We start from the raw sequence: 25,635 nt of genomic DNA on the forward strand, positions 1-25,635 counted from the left end.
TCACAAAGACCAGAATCTAAGGAGAAAAAGCTATATTTTTGGGTTAGATAAATGCAATAGAGATGGGCACAGGTGCAAGGGCATGGAGAGACTTGAAAACAGATTTTGTGACTGCTAGTGTGAGACTCGATATAATGGACCAAATGAAAATGTAATGGGTGAATGAAACATATCTTAATACATGTACCAGAGTTTTGGATGAGCTCAAGTTTATGCAGTGAAAGATGCCCAGAAGACCATTGGAATAGTCAAGGATAGAAATAACAAAAACAAAGATGAATGCTTTGGTAACAAATTATCTGAGGCAGAGATACAACTTGGCATTTTAAGTGGAATAGGGCAGTAGTAAATATAGACGGGGTAAATGGATGTAAATCTAACTTCATTTAAAAAATAACACCAACCTTTCAAAACATCTAACACAGCTACAGCCAACTCAATGAGATGGAAACTGAGGTCGACAAAGTGCGGTTGTGCTGGGATCAATGATAATAGATCAGGAAAATGTTGTTGTAGGTTTTTGTTCATCCATTATTGAGATGAGAGATAATGTTAGACAAATCTGAGATAAAGGAGTAGCTATTTAAGAAGAGCTATATAGCATCCACACAGGTTCAAAAGTGATGTAGCCTCTCTGACATTGCTGAAAGGTGACACAACCATATACACTTGTATTATAGTCTTACTGTATCCTTGTTCCCCCACATCTTTGCATATTGCTTCAACGTCCAAGCACTTACAGTGCCCTCCATAATGTTTGGGACAAAGACCCATCATTTATTTATTTGCCTCTGTACTCCACAATTTGAGATTTGTAATAGAAAAAAATCACACGTGGTTAAAGTGCACATTGTCAGATTTTAATAAAGGCAACTTTTATACATTTTGGTTTCACCATGTAGAAATTACAGCTGTGTTTATACCACCATAATGTTTGGGACACATGGCTTCACAGGTGTTTATAATTGCTCAAGGGTATTTAAATGCCTCCTTAATGCAGGTATAAGAGAGCTCTCAGCCCCGACTCTTTCCTCCAGTCTTTTCATCACCTTTGGAAACTTTTATTGCTGTTTATCAACATAAGGACCAAAGTTGCGCAAATGAAAGTCAAAGAAACCATTATGAGACTGAGAAACAAGAATAAAACTGTTAGAGACATCAGCCAAACCTTAGGCTTACCAAAATCAACTATATTGGAACATCATTAAGAAGAAAGAGAGCAGTGGTGAGCTTACTAATCGCAAAGGGACTGGCAGGCCAAGGAAGACCTCCACAGCTGATGACAGAAGAATTTTCTCTATAATAAAGAAAAATGCCCAAACACCTGTCCGACAGATCAGAAACACTCTTCAGGAGTCAGGTGTGGATTTGTCAATGACCACTGTCCGCAGAAGACTTCATGAACAGAAATACAGAGGCAAGATGCAAACCACTGGTTAGCCTCAAAATGGCCAGGTTACAGTTTGCCAAGAAGTATTTAAAAGAGCAACCACAGTTCTGGAAAAAGGTCTTGTGGACAGATGAGACGAAGAAACACGGTGGTGGGGGTGTTACGGCCTGGGCATGTATGGCTGCAGAAGGTACTGGCTCACTTATCTTCATTGATGATACAACTGTTGATGGTTGTAGCATAATGAATTCTGAAGTGTATAGACACATCCTATTTGCTCAAGTTCAAACAAAAGCCTTAAAACTCATAGGCAGGCGGTTCATTCTACAGCAAGGCAATGATCCCAAACATACTGCTAATGCAACAAAGGAGTTTTTCAAAGCTAAAAAATGGTCAATGCTTGAGTGGCCAAGTCAATCACCCGATCTGAACCCAATTGAGCATGCCTTTTATATTCTGAAGAGAAAACTGAAGGGGACTAGCCCCCAAAACAAGCATAAGCTAAAGATGGCTGCAATACAGGCCTGGCAGTGCATCACCAGAGAAGACACCCAGCAACTGGTGATGTCCATGAATCGCAGACTTCAAGCAGTCATTGCATGCAAAGGATATGCAACAAAATACTAAACATGACTACTTTCATTTACATGACATTGCTGTGTCCCAAACATTATGGTGCCCTAAAATGGGGGGACTGTGTATAAACACTGCTGTAATTTTTCAATAGTGAAACCAAAATGTATAAAAATGGCCTTTATTAAAATCTGATAATGTGCACTTTAACCACATGTGATTTTTTTTCTATTACAAATCTCAAATTATGGAGTACAGAAGCAAATAAATAAATGATGGGTCTTTGGCCCAAACATTATGGAGGGCACTTTACTTTTCTAAACCATGCATGCAATATGGAACACAATCTTATTTCCTTGGGGAGCACAACAATTTCCAATTGAAGTCACGAGCTATTGATCAATGGAAGGAAATCTGAAATAAACTTTTTTCCTTCTCTCAACCAAACACTGAGGCCAACCATAATACTCTCTCCAATCCTGCCATTCTGGGCTAGACTATCTTTTTTTTAAAGCAATCAGTGATATACCAAAAGCAAATGACACCCCTGATAGCAAAGGTTTGAAAACATGCTTTCCCTCAAATTTCCACTCAAATTTATTTGCATAGCATTGAATTCCAAAACTGCCACAAAAAAGCACATTTATGACAATATTCTAACTTCCTAATTGAATGTTTTATTTTTTAACAAAACTGCCTTAAAATGAAAAATTAAATGAGTTAGAAATAAAAATATTTTCCAATGGCAGAATGCATTATTACAGTAACATTTACTAGAATTATTTGGACCCAGCCATGCATTCTCAACGTGTGCTTCATCCCACATCTCTAGAATTATCTTGTCTTTACTGCAATCAAATGGTGCGAAGGATGTTCCTTGATATAATCAAATGTATGTCAACTAAGGTTATTTAATGATCTATTGAATTGTTTGAACTAAAGGGAGTATTGTTTGAACTAAATTGAGTATTGGATGCCTGCACATTAAGTCATAGAAAAATGTCTTAACAATGCAATACAATAACAATTGTACTGCTAAAATTTGTATTCTGCCAGAATATATCTATTACCAGGCAATTACCATTTGATAGCTAGACAAAGAGAGCAGGTGTTATGCACGCCTTTCATTTGTGAGCCATGCAGTCATAAAATTGTACAATATGCAGATTTATTGTCTTTTCCCCTTGCCCAGCAAACAAAGAAAAACAAAACCATCCCAGCAGAAAAACCTTTGCTGTTCGGTCATTCAAAATTATTCACTATCTTTATACTATTATCTAAGTTGGATTAATAGAAATAATATTAACAGTGCTGAACAACATCAAAAGTGAAAACAATATTTCAATTCTAGTTGAATATGTGGTGTGGGGAAAGCAGCAGGACAAAAGTTAAGCTATAATACATTCAAAAACTAAACATTAAAATTACATAAGTGCTGTTCAAACAATAACTCACTTGAAAATTGATGCAACTATATGTTCAAAATTTCTCAAAAACTTTTCATTATGATTAACTTAGAGAGCAGCATCTTTTCACCCTGGAAAAGTATAATCTTTAAGGATGTTAATGGAAGACCATGTCTAAATAAATAAAGTATTTCTGCTACAAGGACTATAAAATACAGTAAAGGTTTTAAGCTTAGAGCTGAATTAGATGCAGAAGGGTTGTTGCCACTTTGCATTAGTTCTGCCAATTACAAATTTGTTATACGGGTTAAAAGTAAGTTTCTTTTTTTTACAGAACAGCAAGATAAGTGGAATGCAGAATGTTATAGTCACTGAAATTCTGAATGGATGGATACTGAATATGTTTATCATCTAAATTTATTTTAAGGGAATGGAGCAGAATTTGCCTGCTTTCCCCACATTAGCATTTGGATTTTCATCTGAGGTTTATGTCTTTCCCAGAAACATGACATCTGGCAAGAGAGAACATTTGCTGTTGTTTGAAAAAAGCATACTGTAGATGCTGGCATCTAAAACAAGAAACTGAATGCTGGAAGAATTTAGCAGGTTAAGCAGCACCAGTGGACCAAAGGCTGTATTGACAGTTTGGGTTGAGTGCACTGAAGGAGAAGAAGAAAGATGGACTGTATATAGCAATATGAGGGGTGTAGAGAGGAGGTTTGGATAGAGGCTGGTAAATGATAGGTAGAACAGACGGGGAGGGGAAGATTGACAAATGGAACCGTGTAGGGGACGGTGAGCAAAGAGAAAAGAAAACTAGATAGACAGGTAGATAACCAAGCATATCTTTTCACATGTACCCATATGTTGGTTGGAAGTGGTGATATTATTCTGCAAATCACAGGGCACAGATAGCCATTGTCTGTTCCACCTTCATATCTTCCACCAAGGAGACTATTTTTAATGCTTTGACAGAAAGTTCTCTATGTGGATGGTGAAAATACATGTATATAAATCTTAACACTGAAAAAGTAAATCAATTTAAATTCATCTGCTCACATGTTTTATATTAGCAACGTTTTGATAGGCATCTGGGTTTGCAGGAAATGGAGGAATATGATTAATGTGCAGGCTGTGAAGAGTAGGTCTTGGCATCATGTTCGGCACAGACATTGTGGGCCGAAAGGACTGTTCTTGTGCTGTACCATTCTATCTTCTAACTTGTTTTAATAATATGGACGGTTCATTTTGGAGCTTTCTGTTTCTACCTTAACTACAATTAAATACCGATTAATAGCATGTATAAATTTGACATGGATTTCAGCTTAATAGTTCAATTGTTGACTACTTTGGAAAAGGAATCCACAAAAGATGAACTTAAAGTAGTGGTTAAACTTCATGGTATATATTTAGCCTTCATCTAATATCATTTTGTGAACTGTGCAACTCTGGGACAACAATCATAAAGGAGGGAAGAGAACACGAACAGATCTAACATGAGAGAAAAACAAAGTGATATGATAGCTATGAAACGTCAACAGTTAAAAAGAAAATCAGAAGTAAAATGACTGAAAATCAGTTTTGAATTAAATACATTTCTAATTATAATTTCTTTTTTTCTTTAGCATTATTGAAAGGGGATGAAGTATGCAGAAATGTTCCAATCAGAACTGTTTTCCCACATGGTTATCAAACGGAAATTTTTGAAATGTCAAGAACCTGTATATTACGACATGTCTCTAATTAAGTCTATTTTAATTCACCATGTAACTGATCACTGCTGCAGGGTCAGCTCTCAACCAGTGGACACAACCAACAACTAAAAACAAGTTCATACTTCCCACCTGTTCTAAATTGTATGTTACTACAATTTAAAAAGAAGCACATTTTTACAGATTACAAGTGCCTTCAGCAAAAGATGGATAAGTGGTTCGGAATGGGGGCAGAGTGCACAAGGGAAGGAGTATGCTCGATTAAATAATAGTTTAAATTATTATTTCAGAGGTGTAAGATGCATTTATGTGCTCTCAGGGTGAGTGCAACATCACGTTCAGCTCGGAAGGATTCCCAGCGATAACCTGGCAAATTTATTGGCTGGTTTCCTTTAGAATGTACATACAAACAAAGCCCCTCACCAACTCTGCTAGAATTCAAGGCAGTTAAACATCAGCTGACACAACTTGAAGGTGGATAATTGTTATTTCTTTCCACCTGTCTTCCCTCAGCTGACATCTTCAAAATAGATCAACTTTTCATTCACCCCCTCAGTTCTACATTATAGTTACTGGGTGATGCACACAAAAATGTAGTAATTTAGTACTGTAGTAACAATCCAGATATTAAAAAACAAATAGTTGCAGAAACTAGAAATCTGAAATAAAAACAGAAAATGACATAAATAGGTCAGGCAAAATCTGTTGAGAGACACTGAATTAGTGTTTTAGATTTAAGACATTGCTTCCAAATTAGAGAAGATTAGAAATGAAACATGTTTTAAGTTGCACAGAAGAGGATGGGGACAGGATAGTTCTGATGCAAACTCATCTAACTGCAACATTAACTCTATTTTTCCCTTTCCACAGATGCTGCCAAACTTCCTGAGCATTTTAACATCATGTTTCATTTCAGTGTTTTGTAACTCACAATCCAAACAATATTTTTCTTTTGCAAAACACAAAGTGCCAGAGTAACTGAACAGGTCAGGCAGCATTTCTGAAGGACAAGGTTAAGTGACATTTCATCAGATCGGGATCCTTCTTCAGACAAATAATTTTTTTAGAGAGAAATCCGAAGGATTCAGACCCGAAACATAATTTATCCATGTTCTCCGGAGATGCTGCCTGACCCAGAGTTACACCAGCACTTTGTGTCTTATTTTAAATGTTTTTCATATGTTTGTTTCACTATTTTCATTCATCACCTCCTTACAACAAGCATTGTTTCCCTTGAGAGACACCCCGGTCACTAATATTCTTGCCATCCTTCCCCTTCCTCATAATAACAATAAATGTCTATTTCTAACCTTTTCTAACTCTGATGAAAAGTCATTAGGCTAAAACATTAATCATCTCTCCATGTATGCTGCCGGAGTACCTGATTTCTAATTCAGACTAAACTATTGAGTCTGAAGAAGGGTCTCGACCCGAAACGTCACCCATTCCTTCTGTCCTGAGATGCTGCCTGACCTGCTGAGTTACTCCAGCATTTTGTGAATAAACTATTTTTAAAAACTTTTAAAATTTGGTAGCACATAAAATAGAAATGATCTGAATGCGATAGAACGCCAGCCTACCTCGGCTTCAGTCTCACTCTACCCTTTATATATCTAAAAGGTAGACAATTATTACATGTCTTCCAAAACTTCCCAAATTCTAAGCAGGCACTGGTACTGGAATGTTTGCTGACATTATCAATCTTTTGAGGAAAACTACATCCATTCACCCAGACCCAGGTATGAGAAAAAAGCATCTAGCAAAGATTCAACGCTCGCCAGTTCGACCTGCTGCGGTTGCGGGCTGCCTGGCACAAGTTATGAACTGTCAAACTCTCATGAAAGAGAACAGTCTGTTTTCATCTGCAGTGACTCGTTTCATAACTAAGATTTCATTGTGAAACTGGCTCGAAGCCAACGGATAAGTTTCACGAATGAGTTTCAAGGAGCCGCGGGCTGTTTAACGTGTGAGTCTTGGTCACCAAGCCTGGGTTACTTGAAGGGAGACCCTCTTCCTCTGTCGGCTTGCCGGCAATTACCCACCTGATGGCACAGGATGGTGCTGCTCACCAGCCGGGCGTAATAGTCCAACCGCACCCCGGAGTTACTGCGGCTCCTCATCATGGGGCTCAGCAGCTGCTGTCCGGCTGCACGGCAATCCCCCTGCACCCGCGCCGACCGAGCAGCCTGACACTACCCCCTCTGCCGCGGCCACCTGTTGCTGCCCAGGGCAGAAACTGCCGCTGACTTCGCTGGCACCGAGTCGCCCCGCCCACCGGCCCTGCCAACCACCGCCAGGGGGCGCTCCGCTCACTACGCCTGCGCACCACGGTCCCTGCGCCTGCCGTTACTGCGCATGCCCGGCCTTCGCTCCTCCACGTGCTGGGCGCGTGGGCACTGCGCGTGGGGTCGCAGGGAGAACGTGCAAGTTCCACATAGACAGCACCCGAGGTCAGGATCAAACCACTGACTCTGGGACTGTGAGGGAGCCGCTCTACCAGCTGCACCACCAAGTGTACTGTGTCTCCAAGACTCTTCCCTTGAAACAGAAATAGTGTGAATTATTGTTTGTACACCAACTGGGTAATGGTGTCCACCAGTGCCCTTATTAATTGTTCAGGCTCCAAGAGGACTGGAATGCCTGGTAGAAATAACATTATAATTTAATTTGATTAGTTCCCTTTTTACTCTTTGTTATTTATGTTTTATTAGTTGTGCACCTTTAAAAATGAAGTGTAAGAAAATAACTGCAGATGCTGGTACAAATCGAAGGTATTCACAAAATGCTGGAGTAACTCAGCAGGTCAGGCAGCATCTGGCAGGAGAGAAGGAATGGGTGACGTTTCGTTTCGGGTCGAGACCCTTCAGACTGATGTCAGCGGGGGTGTGGGGGGACGGGACGACAAAGGAAGGATATTGGTGGACAGGAAGACGGAGATCTGGGAAGGGGAGGGGAAGAGAGGGACAGAGGAAAATGAATACTTTTGTTTAATATTTCAAAAACAATGAAATTGGGACAATCTAGTTGAACAAAAGAGGAATACCGAGTCATCCATAACTAAAATACACTATGAAAACAAAATATTCAAAGTGGTAGAGAGATTTTACAGTTAAGTTGGCTGGAAACTGGAAGTCTCCTGAGCTAATTCTGCTACCACCATCATCTATTGCAACAAGTGATGGCTCCCACTGATTGTCGTCGGAAGCTTGCGTCCTTTTCAGGACGGACGATGACAGCGATGTCAACATTTTAAATATGGATGATGGACACGAAAGAAGAAGAAGAACAGTTGAGTACAATTGAAATATTTTTATTTCCAGGCCAAAGTATTGAGATTAGTGTGTAGGAAAGAACTGCAGATGCTGGTTTAAATCAAAGGTGGCACAAAATGCTGGAGTAACTCAGCGGCCAGGCAGCATCTCTGGAGAAAAGGAATGGGTGATGTTTCGGGTCGAGACCCTTCAGAGAGTCTGAAGAAGGGTCTCGACCCGAAACGTCACCCATTCATTCTCTCCAAAGATGCTGCCAGTCCCGCTGAGTTATTCCAGCATATTGTGTCCACCTATTGAAATAAGTGCTTTTGATTACAATATAACAAAATATCAAAGTAGAAAATGTGAAATTACTTTTGGATGACTGAATTTTGAAAACTTTATGACAAGGTACTAATGCTGAATAAAAAAATACTTAAAGCTATTGCCTTAACCTATACTACTTAGAAGCTCACATATTTCTCAGCACACTTTTTGAACTTGCCTGATCTCTTGTTTTAGGGATAGTGTCCTGGAATTTCAATCATTTCTAGGGTTGGATATAGAGTCAAAGAATCAATCAGTGTGGAAACAGGCCCTTCGGCCCAACTTGCCGATCCCGACCAACATGCCCCAACTACACTTGCCCCACATGCTTACGTAAGGCCCATATCCCTCTCAACCTATCTTATCCATGTACCTGTCTAAATGTTTCTTAAATGTTGTGATAGCCTCAACTACCTCCTCTGGCAGCTTGTTCCATATAATCATATATATACAGCCGGAAACAGGCCTTTTCGGCCCTCCAAGTCCGTGCCGCCCAGCGATCCCCGTACAATAACACTATCCTACACCCACTAGGGACAATTTTTACATTTACCCAGCCAATTAACCTACAAACCTGTACGTCTTTGGAGTGTGGGAGGAAACCGAAGATCTCGGAGAAAACCCACGCAGGTCACGGGGAGAACGTACAAACTCCTTACAGTGCAGCACCCGTAGTCAGGATCGAACCTGAGTCTCCGGCGCTGCATTCGCTGTAAAGCAGCAACTCTACCGCTGCGCTACCGTGCCATCATTACCGTGCCACTTACCATCATTTGTATAAAATAGTTGCCCCTCGGGTACCTTTTAATTCGTTCCTCCCTCACCTTAAACCCATGTCGCCTGGTTCTCGGATATCGTCCAGGACATTCTATGTGATGACACATTTCCATAATTGAACCCCATGTTGTTTTGGACCACTGAACCTTTCCAAAATGCTTCAAAAATAGTAAAGTTGCTCTTCCATATTGTGCTAAATAAGTACAAGCATGAGAAGACTGCAGTGGCAATTCTGGCAGCTAGTCCAGGCGAGAATGATTTGATGCAAAGTTTTTATTTGCAGAACATAAATGTGAAGGAAAACAGTTGAGTAGATAGACTTCATTCTTGATCCTGATTTAATTTTCTTAATTTATTTCATCTTGATGGATTATACAAGGACAATATTTCCTCAAGCCACAAATTTAGAATGTGTACACTGTTTGGCCCTGTGAAATGCAGAAACATGGATTATACATGAGAATGTGAAGCACTTATTGGATTTCCTACAATTGAAGAGGACCTTCAGCAATTCCTTATTATTTTCCAACATCACTTTGTTTTCAAACAAAGATAGCGATAAAAGTTACTTTTTCTTTACCAAGAAACCGTTAACGTTTTTTTACCGGTAGCACCATATTTGCCACTGAATAGGCTCACCTGATGTTTACATTTGAACTCATAAAACAGCCATTTTGTACAAGCACAAATGACAACATATTTCTGCTCAGCAAAATAATCCTACCAAAATGATTCAGCCAATACCGTAAACTACATAATATTTCAAATCTTGTTATAATGGACCATTGTGATGGTGGGGGGGAGAAATTTGTGACTGTTATTACCAATTGTCCGCTATAACCGAGTAAAGAATTATCATTGTTTACGTAGTAGAAACAAACATCTGCAGATACTGGTTAAAGCACAAAAGGACACAAAGGGCAGAGTAACTCAGCAGCATCTTTGGAAAACATGGATAGGTGACTTTTAGAGTCGACACCTTCTTCATATTCTCAGTCTGGAACTGGGCTTGGAGTCCAGGTGAATTGACGGCCCTGGCCTGCTGGTGGCCGAGGGAAAGGTGAGAATTAGCAAAATCATTGGTTGTAGCTCTTGGACGGCCGGAGTGCAGGTAAGGATTGGCGGTAGCGGTAGACCGGGCCTGGAAGCGGCTGAGGAAGCTGTGTGGGCCGGTCGTGGCAGCAATAGGTCCAGTCTGGAAGCAGCCGGGGAGGTTGAATGGGCTGACGTTGGCACCCTGGCCTGTCGGTGAAGGTTGGTCGGACCGGCCTGGAGCCTGGGCCAGAGGTGGTGTCGGCATAAGTTGTGAGAGGGAAAAGATTTAATAAGAACCTGAGTTGTAACCTTTTCACACAGGGAATGGGACATATATGGAACGAGATGCCTGAGTATTTAAAATAAATTTAGGCAGGTATGTGGACAGAAAAGATTGAGAGGATATGGGTCAAATGCAGCAATGGGACTAGCTTTGATGGACATTTTGATCTGCATGGATGAGTTGGGTCGAAGAGCTCATTTCCATGCTGTATTGTAGTTGAAAAAAATGGCTTAATTAAAACAGAATATAAATGTATCGTAAATTTTTCATGGTATCACATCTGCAGCCATCAACCTTTAAACAAAGGGATAGGAGGCATCTGCACATTTGCAGTCAAGCCTTGCATGAAAGTTGTTTTAATATTTATGGCTAATCTACAGGTGGCACACCATGTGCATAATTTCCAAGTCTGAAAGCAGTTACACAATATGCTGAAGATTATGTATAAGAATACAATTTGTTCCCATAATAATGATCACACACCGGTTTTACCTGCAAGTTTTTGTGCTACACTCATAATCATGCTGACAGGTGGCTTGAACAGGTTTACTGCCAGTGACCATCCTCCAGAAGGGAGTGTTCCGGGAAAGACGTCGAGGAACAGGGGACTTCTGAGAAACTTCATTCGGGATGGGCATTGTATCCAACTTGAAATAAAAAGACATACCGGATAATTAAAAAATGAAAAATAAATAAAATCTACAAATAAATGAACAGATTAAATTTATAATTGATGGCTGTAAATTAGTTCATTCTCTCTGCTCTCTGGTTAGAATGTAACAGATTAAGAAACATGCATCCATTGATCACAAGAGAAGTTCACGTATCTTTCGATCATGATGGAGGATTGTGGCAGTCAACATCTTTAGATTACTGGTGAACAGACCACTTGGAAGCAGCTGGAAACTCAATAATATAACAGAAGCACATTTTAGAAGCATAAAGGAGAAAAAAACTCAATGTTCATCCATACTGCACAAAACCCTGAAGGAGTGGTCACGAGTGGCCATGATTCAAAAATCACACGGGGAATTAATTTGTTATAATTGCATTGCATTCTTTCAGATAATTGTGCTTGATTTCATGTGGATTTTTTTTTCCAATTGTAGGATTTACACATGTGGAAATCCACCTAAATTGCAATATAGTATTTTACACCTATGGTTTCCAAGGCCTTCTGGTTCACATTGTGCAGAATATTAGGAGAAGCCACATTAAAAACATACTTCTTTACTTTAGCAGTTGAATGCTCTGGATTAAATATAATTATTGAAAGATTCCAGAATACATATTCCAATCTTGTGCATCAGAGATGTTCTCAATTGTAAATCTCAAGATGTGTGCAAGAGCAGTACAAATATTCAGCAAATCTCCATGTAGTAAGAGAAATGTTAATACGACCAGCCCTAGCTTAATGATACCGCTCTATAAAATGGGGTCGGGCCAAATCCTACTGAATAAATTGTGTAAATTGTTTTTGTATTGGTGGAAATTGCCTAATGCGAATCACAATAGGCCATCAATCCATTGATACCAATTTATTTTAATCCACATTCAGTACATCTCCAGTGCATTTGTTGTGATTATTGAGATTCTCATCCCAAAACAAAATAGGTAAAATCTATTATAAACAACAAATCGGACTTGTAAATCTATTGCATTGTGCAATTTCTTTTGTACATCGTGTGGTGGAAAAACATAAAAAATCTAAGTACTGAACACAATCCAGTACAGTGGGCCTCAAGTCTATTCTGAGTTGTTTTCCCAGCTTCTCTGTGCCAATGACATGCACACGCACAAGAGGCCATCAGGCACAACCAATAGCATTAAATACCAAGCAAAGTACATCCTGCACTATTTGTTCTGTGCATACAAGGTCTGTGCACAGCATGGGATTTGCAGTCTGAAATAGATTGAACTTACTACTCTTTCTCTTTATAATTTCTACTCATTCGAACATCTAGTGACCCAAACCCTACCTCACCCCCAAAATTTCATAGAGTCGTGCAACATGGAAACTGGCACTTCAGCCCAATTCATTCATGCCAACGAAGATGCCACTATTTTAGTATAATCATACCTTGTACATTTTCATTCAATCATTGATAGGGGGGGGGGGTGTAATCTGATTATTGATGCGACTTTAATCTACATATAGATTGGGCCAACCAAATTGGTAACAACACTGAGGAGGAGTATTTCTTGGAGTGTATACAGGATGGTTTTCTAAGCCAATATGTAGAACCAACTAGAGGGCAGGCCATCCTAGACTGGGTATTGTGCAATGAGGAAGGATTAGTTTGCAATCTTGTTGTGCAACGCCCTTTGGACAACAGTGACCATAATTTGGTAGAATTCTGCAATAAGATGGAGAGTGACACAGTTAATTCAGAGACAATGGGCTTGAACTTAAAGAAAGGTAACTTTAATGGAATGTGACAGGAATTGGTTAGGATAGACAGGCAAATGATACTTAAAGGGTTGACGGTGGATAAGCAATGGCAAAGATTTAAAGATTGCGTGGATGAGTTACAACAATTGTTCATCCCTGTTTGGCGTAAAAATAAAACGGGGAAGGTGGCTCAACCGTGGCTAACGAGGGAAATTGGAGATAGTGTTAAATCCAAGGAAGAGGCATATAAATTGGCCAGAGGAAGCAGCAAACCGGAGGACAGGAATAAATTTAGGATTCAACAGAGGAGGATAAAGAGGTTAATTAAGAGGGGGAAAATAGAGCATGAAAGAAAGCTTGCGGGGAATATAAAATCTGACTATTAAAGCTTTCATAGGTATGTGAAGAGGAAAAGATTAGTGAAGACAAATATAGGTCCCTTACAGTCAGAAACGGGTAAATTTATAATGGGAAACAAGGAAATGGAAGAACAGTTAAACAAGTACTTTGGTTCTGTCTTCATTACGACACAAACAATCTCCCAGAAATACTTGGGTACCAAGGATCTAGTGGGAAGGAGGAACTGAAGGAAATCCACATTAGCCAGGAAATGGTGTTAGGTAAACTGTTGGGACTGAAGGCAGATAAATTCCTAGGTCCTGATGGTCTGGAACCTTCCTGGTCGCTTTGCCAGAGGACCACATTTGCCAATTCATTAAGCAAATAATGGGGGGGGGGGGGGGGGGTGCAGAGATATGTATTTAAAAATACAGGCCGCCCTTGATCTCTAAAAAACCTAATTTAGTTTTTTTTAACTTTACGAATATTTCCGATGAGTTTTTAAACAATTCTTGAAACAAGTTAAACTTCCTTAACTTAATAGAAAAGCTTCACAGGTGGTTTTGTGAGGCGCATCGAGTGATTTGCAGTAAAGAGGCCGAGCCGAGGAATGAGAGGTTTGAGTCGCCGCGCCCGTTGTATCTTTGGTTCGGAGGTCCGTGTGGGGATAGATCTGCCGGCTGCTGTAGGTATCTTCTGCTGGGTGGGAACCGGGCAATTCCGCGTTCCTTCTCCTCGCCCTCGACCCGAGCCGAGACGGGACGCGATGGGACGGGAGTCCCGAGCAGTCTCACTGCTGGCGGCCACTCCTCCCGCCCCAGCCCGCTGCCCCGACACGGCTGCTTTTTGATCCTCCCCCACACGCAGTTTCTGTCCCTTCCGACTTACGAAAATTCGGGTTACGAGCAGTTCTCAGCAATGGAACATTTTCGTGGCCCAGGGACTGCCTATTCCACCTTTTTCTTTTGCACCAGACCAGACCACATCAGACTAACATTAATCTCGCCAACCTTGGAATAAACCAACTGTAAAGTTACAATTGCAACGATTACTCGTGTCCTCCAACTTCCAGTTTCCATCTTCCAAAACTGTCAGGCAACTGCTTCGGGTTTGTGAGTTGTGGGATCAAGTCTGGTTTTTTATCCCCGGAGGTTTCAAGGGCAGCCTGTTCTATCTTTTATTTACGCAGACTGGGCTTGCGTCAGATTATTTGTCGTATTTAGCAAGTTTAAAGATTTAGTAATGAACCTTCATGCGCATTCCTCAAACAAGGGAGAGAAAAAAAAGACTTGGTTTCATTAACTAACTCAGCATAGTGAATGGTTACTGTCCCGGAATCTTTGAAATTTCAGGACAGGAACTATTCTGAGCTGAAATCTCAAAATGTGTAAGAAGGAACTGCAGATGCTGGTTTAAACCGAAGATAGACACAAAAAGCTGGAGTAACTCAGCCGGACAGGCAGCATCTCTGGAGAGAAGCAATGGGTGACGTTTCGGGTCGAGGCCCTTCAGACTGGTTTGGAATAAGGGAAACGAGAGATATAGACGGTGACGTAGAGATAAAGAACAACGAATGAAAGATATGCAAAAAAAGTAACGATGATAAAGGAAACAGGCCATTGTAAGCTGTTTGTAGGGTGAAAATGAGAAGCCTGTGCGAATTAAGTGGGGGACGAAAAGAGAGAGAAGGAATGCCGGGGCTACCTGAAGTGAGAGAAGTCAATATTCATCCCACTGGGCTGCAAGCTGCCCAAGCGAAATATGAGATGCTGTTCCTCCAATTTGCGTTTAGCCTCACTCTGACAATGGAGGAGACCGAGGACAGAAAGGTCTGTGTAGGAATGGGAAGGAGAATTAAAGTGTCCATGGATGAGGTTGGTTCACGCGGGCTGAGCGAAGGTGTTCCGCGAAACGATCGGCCAGTCTGCGTTTGGTCTCGCCGATGTTTGAGATTCTCAATATCACAGTGAAGATGTGCAGTGTTTTGGATATTTTTCTATATCCCTGTGCAGAATCTTAATGAAAATTTAAAGTTCTTCCCCAAATAACCAATGACTCATCAGGTAGGGCCACACTGTCACCAGTGATGTTGCCTGACTTTGCTTGCTGCCAGATATGGTATTCAGATCTTGCCACATTCTGCGTGTGTCCAAATGATTCTACTGGGACTCAAGTTTGTCCTGGTATTGTCTCTTGGCATCCTTGATAGATTTGTGGAGATAATAGCAAGTCCTCTTCTACTGCTCGGGATCATTTGACTTGTATACAGCGGACCTGGCCTTAACCTGTGAATGTACCTCACGGTTCATCCATGGTTTCCGGTTGGGGAACACTCGGATTGCCTTCGTCGGCACACAGTCTTCTACGCACTTGCTGATGAAGTCAGTCATGGCAGTGGCGTACACATTCAGGTTAGGCGCGGAATCCCCTGAATGTGCACCACTCATATTAATAGCTACAATTTTACTAGCTGCAACGGTTTCATGGTTCCTTTATTATAACGTGTACCAAGATACAGTGAAATACTTTTTTTGTGTGTATAGGTCAGCAAGTCTATCACCATATATCAGCACAATCCCCCGGTTAGTAAAGTATGTACAGAGCTGAGTCCATTGGCAAAAGGGCCATTTTAGCACCATTTTCCGCCCCAGCTGCAGCAAAGGCCCGTTGCAGGCGATGCCTCTGTTCCAGTTGTCCCGCGAGCAGTCGTCCCTCTCCTTGCATGGCCTTCTTCAGCCCTTTGTTTTAACCAAAATAATTTAATCAATTATTTACAATAATATTTACAGTATGAAATAAATAAAAACAAAACTCTCCACCATAATACGTCAAACAAATATACTAAATAAACTACTATACAACTATATCACCATTCTTATTGAGGATGCCTCTTCAGCCCTTGTTTTCCAGGGAGCACCTGCTGCAGCTGAAATTGAGGGTACGGAAGGGAAGACACCCCGGTTCTTCTTAATGGGCCTTTTGTCCAGCATCCGCAAACATTGCCAGCTCTTGCCATCCTCCCCTCCAGTTCCTGATCTTCAGGGGCCAGCAGATCACCAGGCTTCCCTCTCCAGGGAGCCAGGCCTGCGGCTTAGGGCTGTGGACCGGCCAGGAGACCTCATTGCCCTCTGGTGTTAATGCTCTAAATTTTTCCTATTTTCTCCCCTTACTTAGAATGCTTCTTAAAACATTCTTCATTTGCAAAGCTTTTGGTAATTAGCCTTAACTACCAAAGGCAACTTATTCCAAGTTTGTTTGAAAATGTAAATCACTTTTGGCTATTTAAATATGTTCAAAGTGCTACTGAAATAGATATTGCTGGTGTTTGTATGACTTAGCAAGATAGTAGTTTTCCACAAAATCCAAAATGTGGCCTGCCTGATTCTATAAGCAGGGCCAACTTTTTATCTGACTTTTTTATAACCTATGAGTTATATCCAGTTCTGTCCTTGGCTAATATCCAACTGACAAAGTAAATTCAGCACAGAGCTAGTTGCAAAACTGGAACTTTGTGGTCAGCATGTTTTATTCTACATGGTGCATTTCCATCTGAATAAGAGTATATTTTCTCCTTTTTAATATTTTTTCATTCAAAGTTGATACCTTTCCATCAGCTCCCCATCACTACAGTTCCTCATGATATGTGAGTAGCAGTGAATTATTAAAGCTCTGGAAATTCATAAAAGTCATACAGTGAAAAGTGACCTTTCAACCCTTACACCCTGTCTGTGCAATGATCACCTTCGTATGAACAAATAGTTCCATTCATTTACCAATATTGTTCCTTTCAATCCCCTTTACTTCAAATATTCATTCGACCAAATCCCAAATCTTGACATTGATTCTGCTTTAATTAGTAAACCTGGACATTAATTCCAGAGAATTCCACTCAGGTGGCTTGCAACCCAAGGTTTCTCTGATTTTTTTAAAATCTCAAAACAACCCTGCCTCTCCCTCCCCTTTCTTTCCCACTCAACTATTCTGCACCATGACTCGCCAAATTTCTCCCCTCCCCTCCACCTACATTCCTTCATCTGGCTTCACAATTTACAACTCTTCAATCCTTTTGTCTCACACCTATTTTCTTCTCTGGCCTTTGAGCAACTATCTACCTGTGAAGAACCCCCCTTGCATGTGTTCATCTATTACCTGCCATGCTTTGTCCTCCTCTTCTTCTCTACTAGATTTATCCCCCCCCCCCCCCCCCCCCGCACATGCAATCAGTCTGAAGAAGGATCCCCACCTGAAACATCACCTATCCATGTTCTCTAGGAATGTTGCATGACCTGCTAAGTTACTCCAGCACTTTGTGGGGGTTTTTTGTAAACCAGCATCTGCAGTTCCTTGTTTCCACAACTTTCAAACTCACTGCGTGATGACATTTCTTTTGTTCTCCCTCTTAATTTATTTAATGTGTCCAAATTTAGGAGGAGGTCATGAATAAAGATTGAATCCAAGCGACTTGTGTTTTTGGTTGCATTTTCATGATCATTTAATTGGGCCTGAGTTCCATGGAACAGGACTGATGGCAGTGATTTTTCTTCTTCTCTTTTTGGCAACATTTCCTCTGCCTGTGAGACATCCTGAATCTGTCCAACAGTCAATGCAAACATTCAGAATGAGGGAATTCTGCCAAGAAGGTAAAACATTAGCTGATATCTGTTAAATTTTCCATGGATCTAAAGGTGAATTTTGAGTGCAGCCTCCAACAAATTTCTCTTCCAATGTAAATAGACACTGAAAGAACAACAGATAAAAGCTGGAGGACCTTTAAAATGTATGGGGAAATCATGATTCATGTGGGAATCATGATTAATGTTATGACCAACATGTTCCTAGAGTCATTGATGGCCAGATTCTCCGAAATGTTGTGCTCCAGCCTCTGAATCAATTTTATTTGCGTTCAAAAAATAGTGTTGCAACATGGAAGTCTCACATTACCATAGGTTATCTGGCACTCAAAAACGTACTGTAAACTAGCTTTGAGTTAACTTTTGCTGAGCAGCTGTTTGGAAGAGTTCATAAATTAATAAATAACAAGACAGAAATGTTGAGAGTTTTCCATACTCTGGGGTGCATTTCATGATATTCTTGTGTGACTGTTTATATTCAAGTTGGGATGATGGACAAGCATCTGGTCTGGCAGCTTAGAGCCTCAATAAAGCTGCCCCACTCGTTCATGAGGCTGCTTTAGTGATTGGAGAGGAATGGATGGGATGAACCCTCATGCAGTAGTTTAAAAACCAAGGTGCCTTCAACATCACTCCATGGAACCACCACCATCAGTCCATGGAATTTGTGTCCAAACTCCTGATCACAAAGATGAGCCAAAGACATGAGGCTCCCTAAGATTCAATCATTATTTATGAACTGTCTTCCCTGATTTTCTCCTAACCTTGGAAATAATTGTGTTCATCAAAGAAGGATTTTTAAACCATAACCCTGTCCCACTCCTCAACAAGACTGTGCTATGCTGCTTTGATCAGTGAGGAATCAAACAGGTTGAACCTCATAGATTCATAGAGCCATAGAGGGATACCACGTGGAAACAGGCCCTTCGGCCCAACTTACCCACACCAGCCAACATGTCCCAGCTACAGGAGTCCCACCTGCCTGCACTTGGTCCATATCCCTACAAATGTCCTATCCATGTACCCGTCTAACTGTTTCTTAAACATTGGGACCATCCGTCCCAGCCTCAACTACCTCCTCTTGCAGCTTGTTCCATACACCCACCACCCTTGTGTGAAAAATTTCCCCCTCAGATTCCTATTAAATCCTTTTCCCTTCACCTTGAATCTATGGTTCTCGATTCCCCTATTTCTGGGGAAAGGATTCTGTGCATCTATCCAATCTATTCCTCTCACGATCTTATACACCTCTATAAGATCACTCCTCATCCTCCTGCGCTCCAAGGAAAAGAGACCCAGCCTATTCAACCTCTCCCTATAGCTCACAACCTCGAGTCCTGGCAACATCCTCGTAAATCTTCTCTAAACCCTTTCAAGGTTAACAATATCTTTCCTATAACATGGTGCCCAGAACCATGGAGGAGTTGGCTGCGCCTAACGGCTGCGGCTCTCTGGCAGTCTGTTTGTCTTTTTTTCTTTTTTTTTGTTTGTGTCGGTGTTGGGATGGTTTTTGTTTCTGTTTTTGGCTGTGTATGTGTGGTGGGGGGGTGGGGTGTGGGGGTGGGGCGGGGGAAACCTTTCTTTTATTAGGTCTCTTCCCCGGGGCGCAGCTCGCCCACGGGGCCTTCCATCGCCGGCGCGGCTCGGCTGCGGGACTTAACATCGCCAGCGCGGCTCGGCCGCGGGACGTTTCAGTGCCCGGTGCGGCTCAGCCGCTGGACTTAACATCGCCAGCACGGCTCGGCCACGGGACGTTTCGGTGCCCGGTGCGGCTCGGCCGCGGGACATTTCAGTGCCTGGTGCGGCTCGGCCGCTGGACTTAACATCGCCCGGTGCGGCTCGGCCGCGGGACGTTTCAGTGCCCGGTGCGGCTCGGCCGCGGGACGTTTCAGTGCCCGGCGCGGCTCGGCCGCGGGACGTTTCAGTGCCCGGCGCGGCTCGGCCGCGGGACGTTTCGGTGCCCGGTGCAGCTCGGCCGCTGGACTTAACATCGCCCGGTGCGGCCGCGGGACGTTTCGGTGCCCAGGGCGGCTCGGCCGCGGGGCCTTCCATCCCCTTGCGGGGGCTGTGCGTGTCGTTTGCCTCGGTAGGGGTCGAGCTGCCTGTCCGTGGGTGCGGGGGGAAGAGAGGGGAAGTTTTGTTGCCTCCATCACAGTGAGGGGGTGTTTGGAGTCACTGTGATGGATGTTTGTGTTGAGGTCGGGTGTCCTGTGTTCTTTTCTTTTTTGCTGTGTTTTGTGTGACTGCTGAAATTTCGTTCGGTGTAAAAAGCCGAGTGACAATAAAGTGTTGTTATGTTATGTTATGTTACACAATACTCTAAATGCGGTCTCACCAACGTCTTATACAACTGCAACATGACCTCCCAACTTCTATTCTCAATATTCTGACTGATGAAGGCCAACATGCCAAAAGCCTTTTTGGCCACCTTATCTACTTGCGACTCAACCTTCAAGGAACAATAAAGCTGCACTCCTAGATCCCTCTGCTCTACAACTCCCTAGAGGCTTACCATTCACTGTATAGGTCCTGCCCTTGTTAGACATCCCAAAATGCAACACCTCATGCAGTAGTTTAAAATGCTAGGTGCATTCATGATCAGTGATACTGCTAAAGAAATGGAAGTTAAATTCCTTATGTTATCTTAATGAATGTTGCTGTATTACAAATTATATAATGAAGGGCATTCAAAGTTTATTATTTACATCATAGAAAGAATCTGGATCCAAATCCACAGGGATTTTGAGTCAGAGATTCAGAAAGTAACTGAAGGACATCATGGACTCAATCGGAATCTTCAGCCTGCACTATGTGATTTTGGCGATTTTAGTAATTGTGCATATTCCCAATTGAAATTGTGGAAATAGTCTGAAAGGATAGTTTGCAGATACAATATGAATTTGAGAGAAAAATCTGGATGATTCCAGTTGCAAGATCTTATGACAGAGGCTTACAGATATGAACATGCTTTCATCAGTGAATGAGAATTCCTTCTCTGGTTATCTTCCATCCTTTTCTAGAACTGGGGAACAGTTTCATGGGCAGGAGGGAATATCGGAACCAATGTGGCATTCTTTACATGCTGGCTGGACCATGTTGACCAAGAGAGATGCAGAATTGACTGGGTTATGGTTAGAAGCAGAAACCTTAACTGCATTCTTCCCTTCCCTTTATATTGGGGCGAACTGTAGGAAGATGCTTTAGCTACACACAAGAGATAAACCAGATGCCCCGTATCTATTTAGTTCACTTTCATCTGGGCAAAAAATCTGAAGAAACAACAAAAAAATGTGGGATAATAACATTCAAGATTTAAAATATTGTTAATGTGATGTTGGGTATTAAGTTGGATAAAACTGGAAAATGGGTACTGGAATCATGTCACTGAATTAACCTGTACCTTTTTGACAGAGCAAGTGTCTGCAAAATTCGTAGTACATGTTTTTTATCATAAATTTATCAGATGGATTATTATAGTAACTGAACCAGTATGTTTAAGTAACTGAACCAGTAAAACCAGATGCCTGGAATGATGATCTAGAGATGTGTGAAGCTTAGCATGGTAGCTAGGAAAATAATCGTAGTTAATTAAATAAATCCTGGAATATGTGCCTGCCTTTCAATATTGTGGAATGAAAAGGTGCACAAACAACAAAATTTAACATTTATATTTGCAGCATTATCGGTAACAGTGATTTAAAAAAAAACAAAGCTTGTTTCAAGAAAATCAACTCCTTCACAAAAATGTTGGAGGAAGGAAATATACCACCCTGATCTGATCTGTCCTTTATGTGAACATTGACTCACAATAGTTTGGTTGATTCCAAGCTGCCTCCTAAAATTGGTTTGCAAACTTCTTGGTTCAAAAGAATATGGGGATGGACAATAAATGCAGATATGTTGATGTGTGACCAGTGGTAGGGTGATCTGGGTCATAGCTTATCCATAATTTATTTGATGCCCAATGCCAAGGGTATGCCACTAGCATTCAAAACTGGGCCACTGTCACATTGGCCTTCTGTACTGAACATCATATGTTGGGGCACATCCAAATGTTATGGGGTAATTATCTTCCAGATGATCATTGGGACTACATTGCTCCAGCACTCTGTTTTACTCGACTCCAGTATGAGAAATCTCTTGTGTCTCAATTATAATTCTCTTCCCCTCACTTACCTTTCACAAGAATAATTTTGTAGAATACTTCATAGAAAATTTGTTTGCACGTGTCACCCAAAGTTAAAATCAGTTCTAATAAAGATTTAGTTCAGACTTGATCTGAAATGGCAACATTGTACGAGTAATTTTATCAGTCATATCTGTCCTGTACTTTGTCATGTGTACCACAGGGTGGAGGAATTGAGTTACATTACACAGTTTGATGAACATTAATAGTTGCTTCAATGTTCCCTTGCCAGCCAGTGTTCTATTTTTCCACATTGAGTGCCTCCCCTCCCACCTTAGCCTGATTGTTCTCTACTCTCCATTGACCATTATTCCATTGTGCTTAAAAGTAGAAAAACAATGATTTTCTTGTACAAAATTAAATAATTTGTATTACATTTTATTGAGAATTTATACATACACAAGGATTTGCAAAGGCAGAACTCCAGGCTACATTGTTTGAGCCATTGTTTGAGCCATCAGGCAGGTACTTCCTCTTTTCATTTGGCTCTTTGAATATAGTGTCCCTGTGGACATGACCTATGAAACGAAAGATAGCTCAGGTGATTGAGATGGTAGCATTATAGGCAATGGCACAGACCTGGGGCCATGGAGCAACACTGCAGACATTTGCAAATATCTGTCACGAGCTTCCTGCTGTAAAATATATCATACATAAAGGTGTGAATATGCAATCTTATTTAAAGGTGTTTCTGATAGGTCTGGGTGTTTTCAACTTACCTTCTCAGACTCTCGGGATCACTGATGACTTGTTTCTACACTGGTTCTGAGGATTTTTAGGTGACTGATGAGGGCTACTGTGGAACCTTCAGGGTTTATCATAAATGGGGAAGGAGATGCTTGACAGGAATGGTGGCTGAATAGTTTGAGGTGATACACTACTACCACCATGTATCCATTCTGATGTTCTAGACTTTGCCCTCATCTGGGGAGAGGATCATGTATCAAGGGATGTTAGAGACTTCAAAAGCAGAGACGGATCCAACTTAGATAACTACAGAGTGGTCTTTGATGTGTGCTGTTGGTAAAGTCATCACTGGAGTCCTCCTCAACTGTCTTCTCCCATTAGGCTAAGAACTGCTCCATGAATTGCAGTGTGAATTCCATCCATCCAGAGACACAAGGGGCATGATCTTCACTGGGCATCAACTTCAAGAGAAATTCAGTTCCATCAATTATTGTACATGGTCTTTTTCAACCAAACACAACCTTTGACACCATCACTTGGGAGGGACCATGGAAAACCTTTCTTAAGAATGGTATAAATATGAATCCATGCTTCAAGACCTCACCTAAACTAGCTTCCTAACCAAAAGATCAACAGCAGAGTTCGTCTTAAGGCAGACCAGATCATTGCTCCAAAACTTTAATCAACCTTGTAGACCATAATGCTGTACCTCACCAAATACAAGCTTCCCACCGGAATGGAACTACTCTATAACGGCAATGTAATAAAAAGGGACTGCCAATAAGAGTTTATACCAAAGATAGACACAAAATGCTGGAATAACTCAGCAGGTCAGGCTGCATCTCTGGAGAAAATGGATAGGTGACTTTTCGGATTGGGACTCTTCTTCAGGACCAATGGGAAGCTATTAAATCTATGTTGCCTTCATTTCAGAACCAAGATTACCTCAACTCAGTAGTCGGGCTATTGTGCACAGATGCACTTGCATTTGTGTGCATTTAGAGGCCTAACTCCAATTCATCATGTATTCGTTCATGTCACAGAGCGCTGTGTGGAATAGTGTTCCAAAGATTGTTAAAGCAACTAGAATATGCATTTACTCTGTATTAATATGGCATACGGTCAAGAAGCAAACCATGATGATTGAAAAAACAAAAAATGATGTTGACTGTAAGGAATGTGCTGAAATAATAAATTCAGGACAGAACACTGATTAAGAGCTTGAGAGAGCAAGCTTAAACATCCCTTGGGACATCACTGAAGCAAAAGCCATTTGTGATGGAATGCAGGACAATTATTGTGAAAGCCCGTAAAAGAGTAAGTTCAGTCTGTTGGAGAGCAAGCATGGAAAAAACATAGAGACATAGAAAATAGGTGCAGGAGGAGGCCATTTGGCCCTTCGAGCCAGCACCGCCATACATTGTGATCATGGCTGATCATCCACAATCAGTAACCTATGCCTGCCTTCTCCCCATATCCCCTGATTCCACTAGCCACTAGGGCTCTATCTAACTCTTTTAAATTCATCCAGTGAATTGGCGTCCACTGCCTTCTTTGGCAGAGAATTCCACAAATTCACAACTCTCTGGGTGAAAATGTTTCTTCTCACCTCAGTTTTAAATGGCCTCCCCTTTATTCTTAGACTGTGGCCCCTGGTTCTAGACTCCCCCAACATTGGGAACATTTTTCCTGCATCTAGCATGTCCAGTTCTTTTATAATTTTATACATCTCTATAAGATCCCCTCTCATCCTTCTAAATTCCAATGAATTCAAGCCCAGTCTTTCCAATCTTTCCTCATATGACAGTCCCTCCATCCCGGGGATTAACCTCGTGAACCTATGCCGCACTGCCTCAATAGCAAGGATGTCCTTCCTCAAATTAGGAGACCAAAACTGCACACAATACTCCAGATGTGGTCTCACTAGGGCCCTATACAACTGCAGAAGGACCTCTTTACTCCTGTACTCAAATCCTCTCATTATGAAGGCCAACATGCCATTGGCTTTCTTCACTGCCTGCTGTACCTGCACGCTTACTTTCAGTGACTGTTGTACGACATTAAGGTCTCGTTGCACTTCCCTTTTACCTAATCTAACACCATTGAGATAATAATCTGCCTCCTTATTTTTGCCGCCAAAGTGGATAACCTCACATTTATCTACATTATACTGCACATGCCATGCATCTGCCCACTCACTCAACCTGTCCAAGTCACCCTGCAACATCCTAACATCCTCTTCGCAGTTCACACTGCCACCCAGCTTTGTCATCCCCAAACTTGCTAGTGTTACTTCTATTTCCATCATCCAAATCATTAATATATATTGTAAATAGTTGCGGCCCCAGCACCGAGCCTTGTGGCACTCCACTCTCCACTGCCTGCCATTCTGAAAAGGACCCGTTTATTCCTACTCTTTGCTTCCTGTCTGCCAACCAATTCTCTATCCATGTCAATACCCTACCCCCAATACCATGTGCTCTAATTTTGCTCACCAACCTCACGTGTGGCACCTTATCAAAGGCTTTCTGAAAGTCTAGATACACTACATCCACTGGCTCTCCTTCATCCATTTTACTTGTCACATCCTTAAAAAATTCCAGAAGATTAGTCAAGCAGGATTTCCCCTTCATAAATCCATGCTGA

At 41.5% G+C, this 25,635-nt stretch overlaps 2 protein-coding genes across 5 annotated transcripts in view; both read right to left on the minus strand.

Annotated features, from left to right (window-relative positions):
• The window catches only part of phka1a (phosphorylase kinase, alpha 1a (muscle)), a 95,396-nt gene extending 88,097 nt beyond the window's left edge, over positions 1-7,299 (minus strand). For all 4 annotated transcript variants that reach the window (XM_078412326.1, XM_078412325.1, XM_078412327.1 and 1 more), the window contains exon 1: positions 7,124-7,299. In XM_078412326.1, coding sequence (XP_078268452.1) covers positions 7,124-7,204 — 81 coding nt within the window. In that variant the 5' untranslated portion in view covers positions 7,205-7,299. The remainder of the gene's footprint in view (positions 1-7,123) is intronic.
• Positions 7,300-8,597: 1,298 nt separating this feature from the next.
• Positions 8,598-14,656, minus strand: leap2 (liver-expressed antimicrobial peptide 2). Its single transcript, XM_078412331.1, has 3 exons — positions 14,496-14,656; positions 11,247-11,401; positions 8,598-9,864 (listed from the first exon to the last, which is right to left on the minus strand). The coding sequence occupies exons 1-3, from the start codon at positions 14,562-14,564 to the stop codon at positions 9,828-9,830; spliced, it is 261 nt and encodes an 86-aa protein (XP_078268457.1). The 5' UTR covers positions 14,565-14,656; the 3' UTR covers positions 8,598-9,827.
• Positions 14,657-25,635: the final 10,979 nt, after the last annotated feature.

This window comes from Rhinoraja longicauda, chromosome 15, assembly GCF_053455715.1.
Source record: "Rhinoraja longicauda isolate Sanriku21f chromosome 15, sRhiLon1.1, whole genome shotgun sequence".
NCBI lineage: Eukaryota > Metazoa > Chordata > Chondrichthyes > Rajiformes > Arhynchobatidae > Rhinoraja > Rhinoraja longicauda.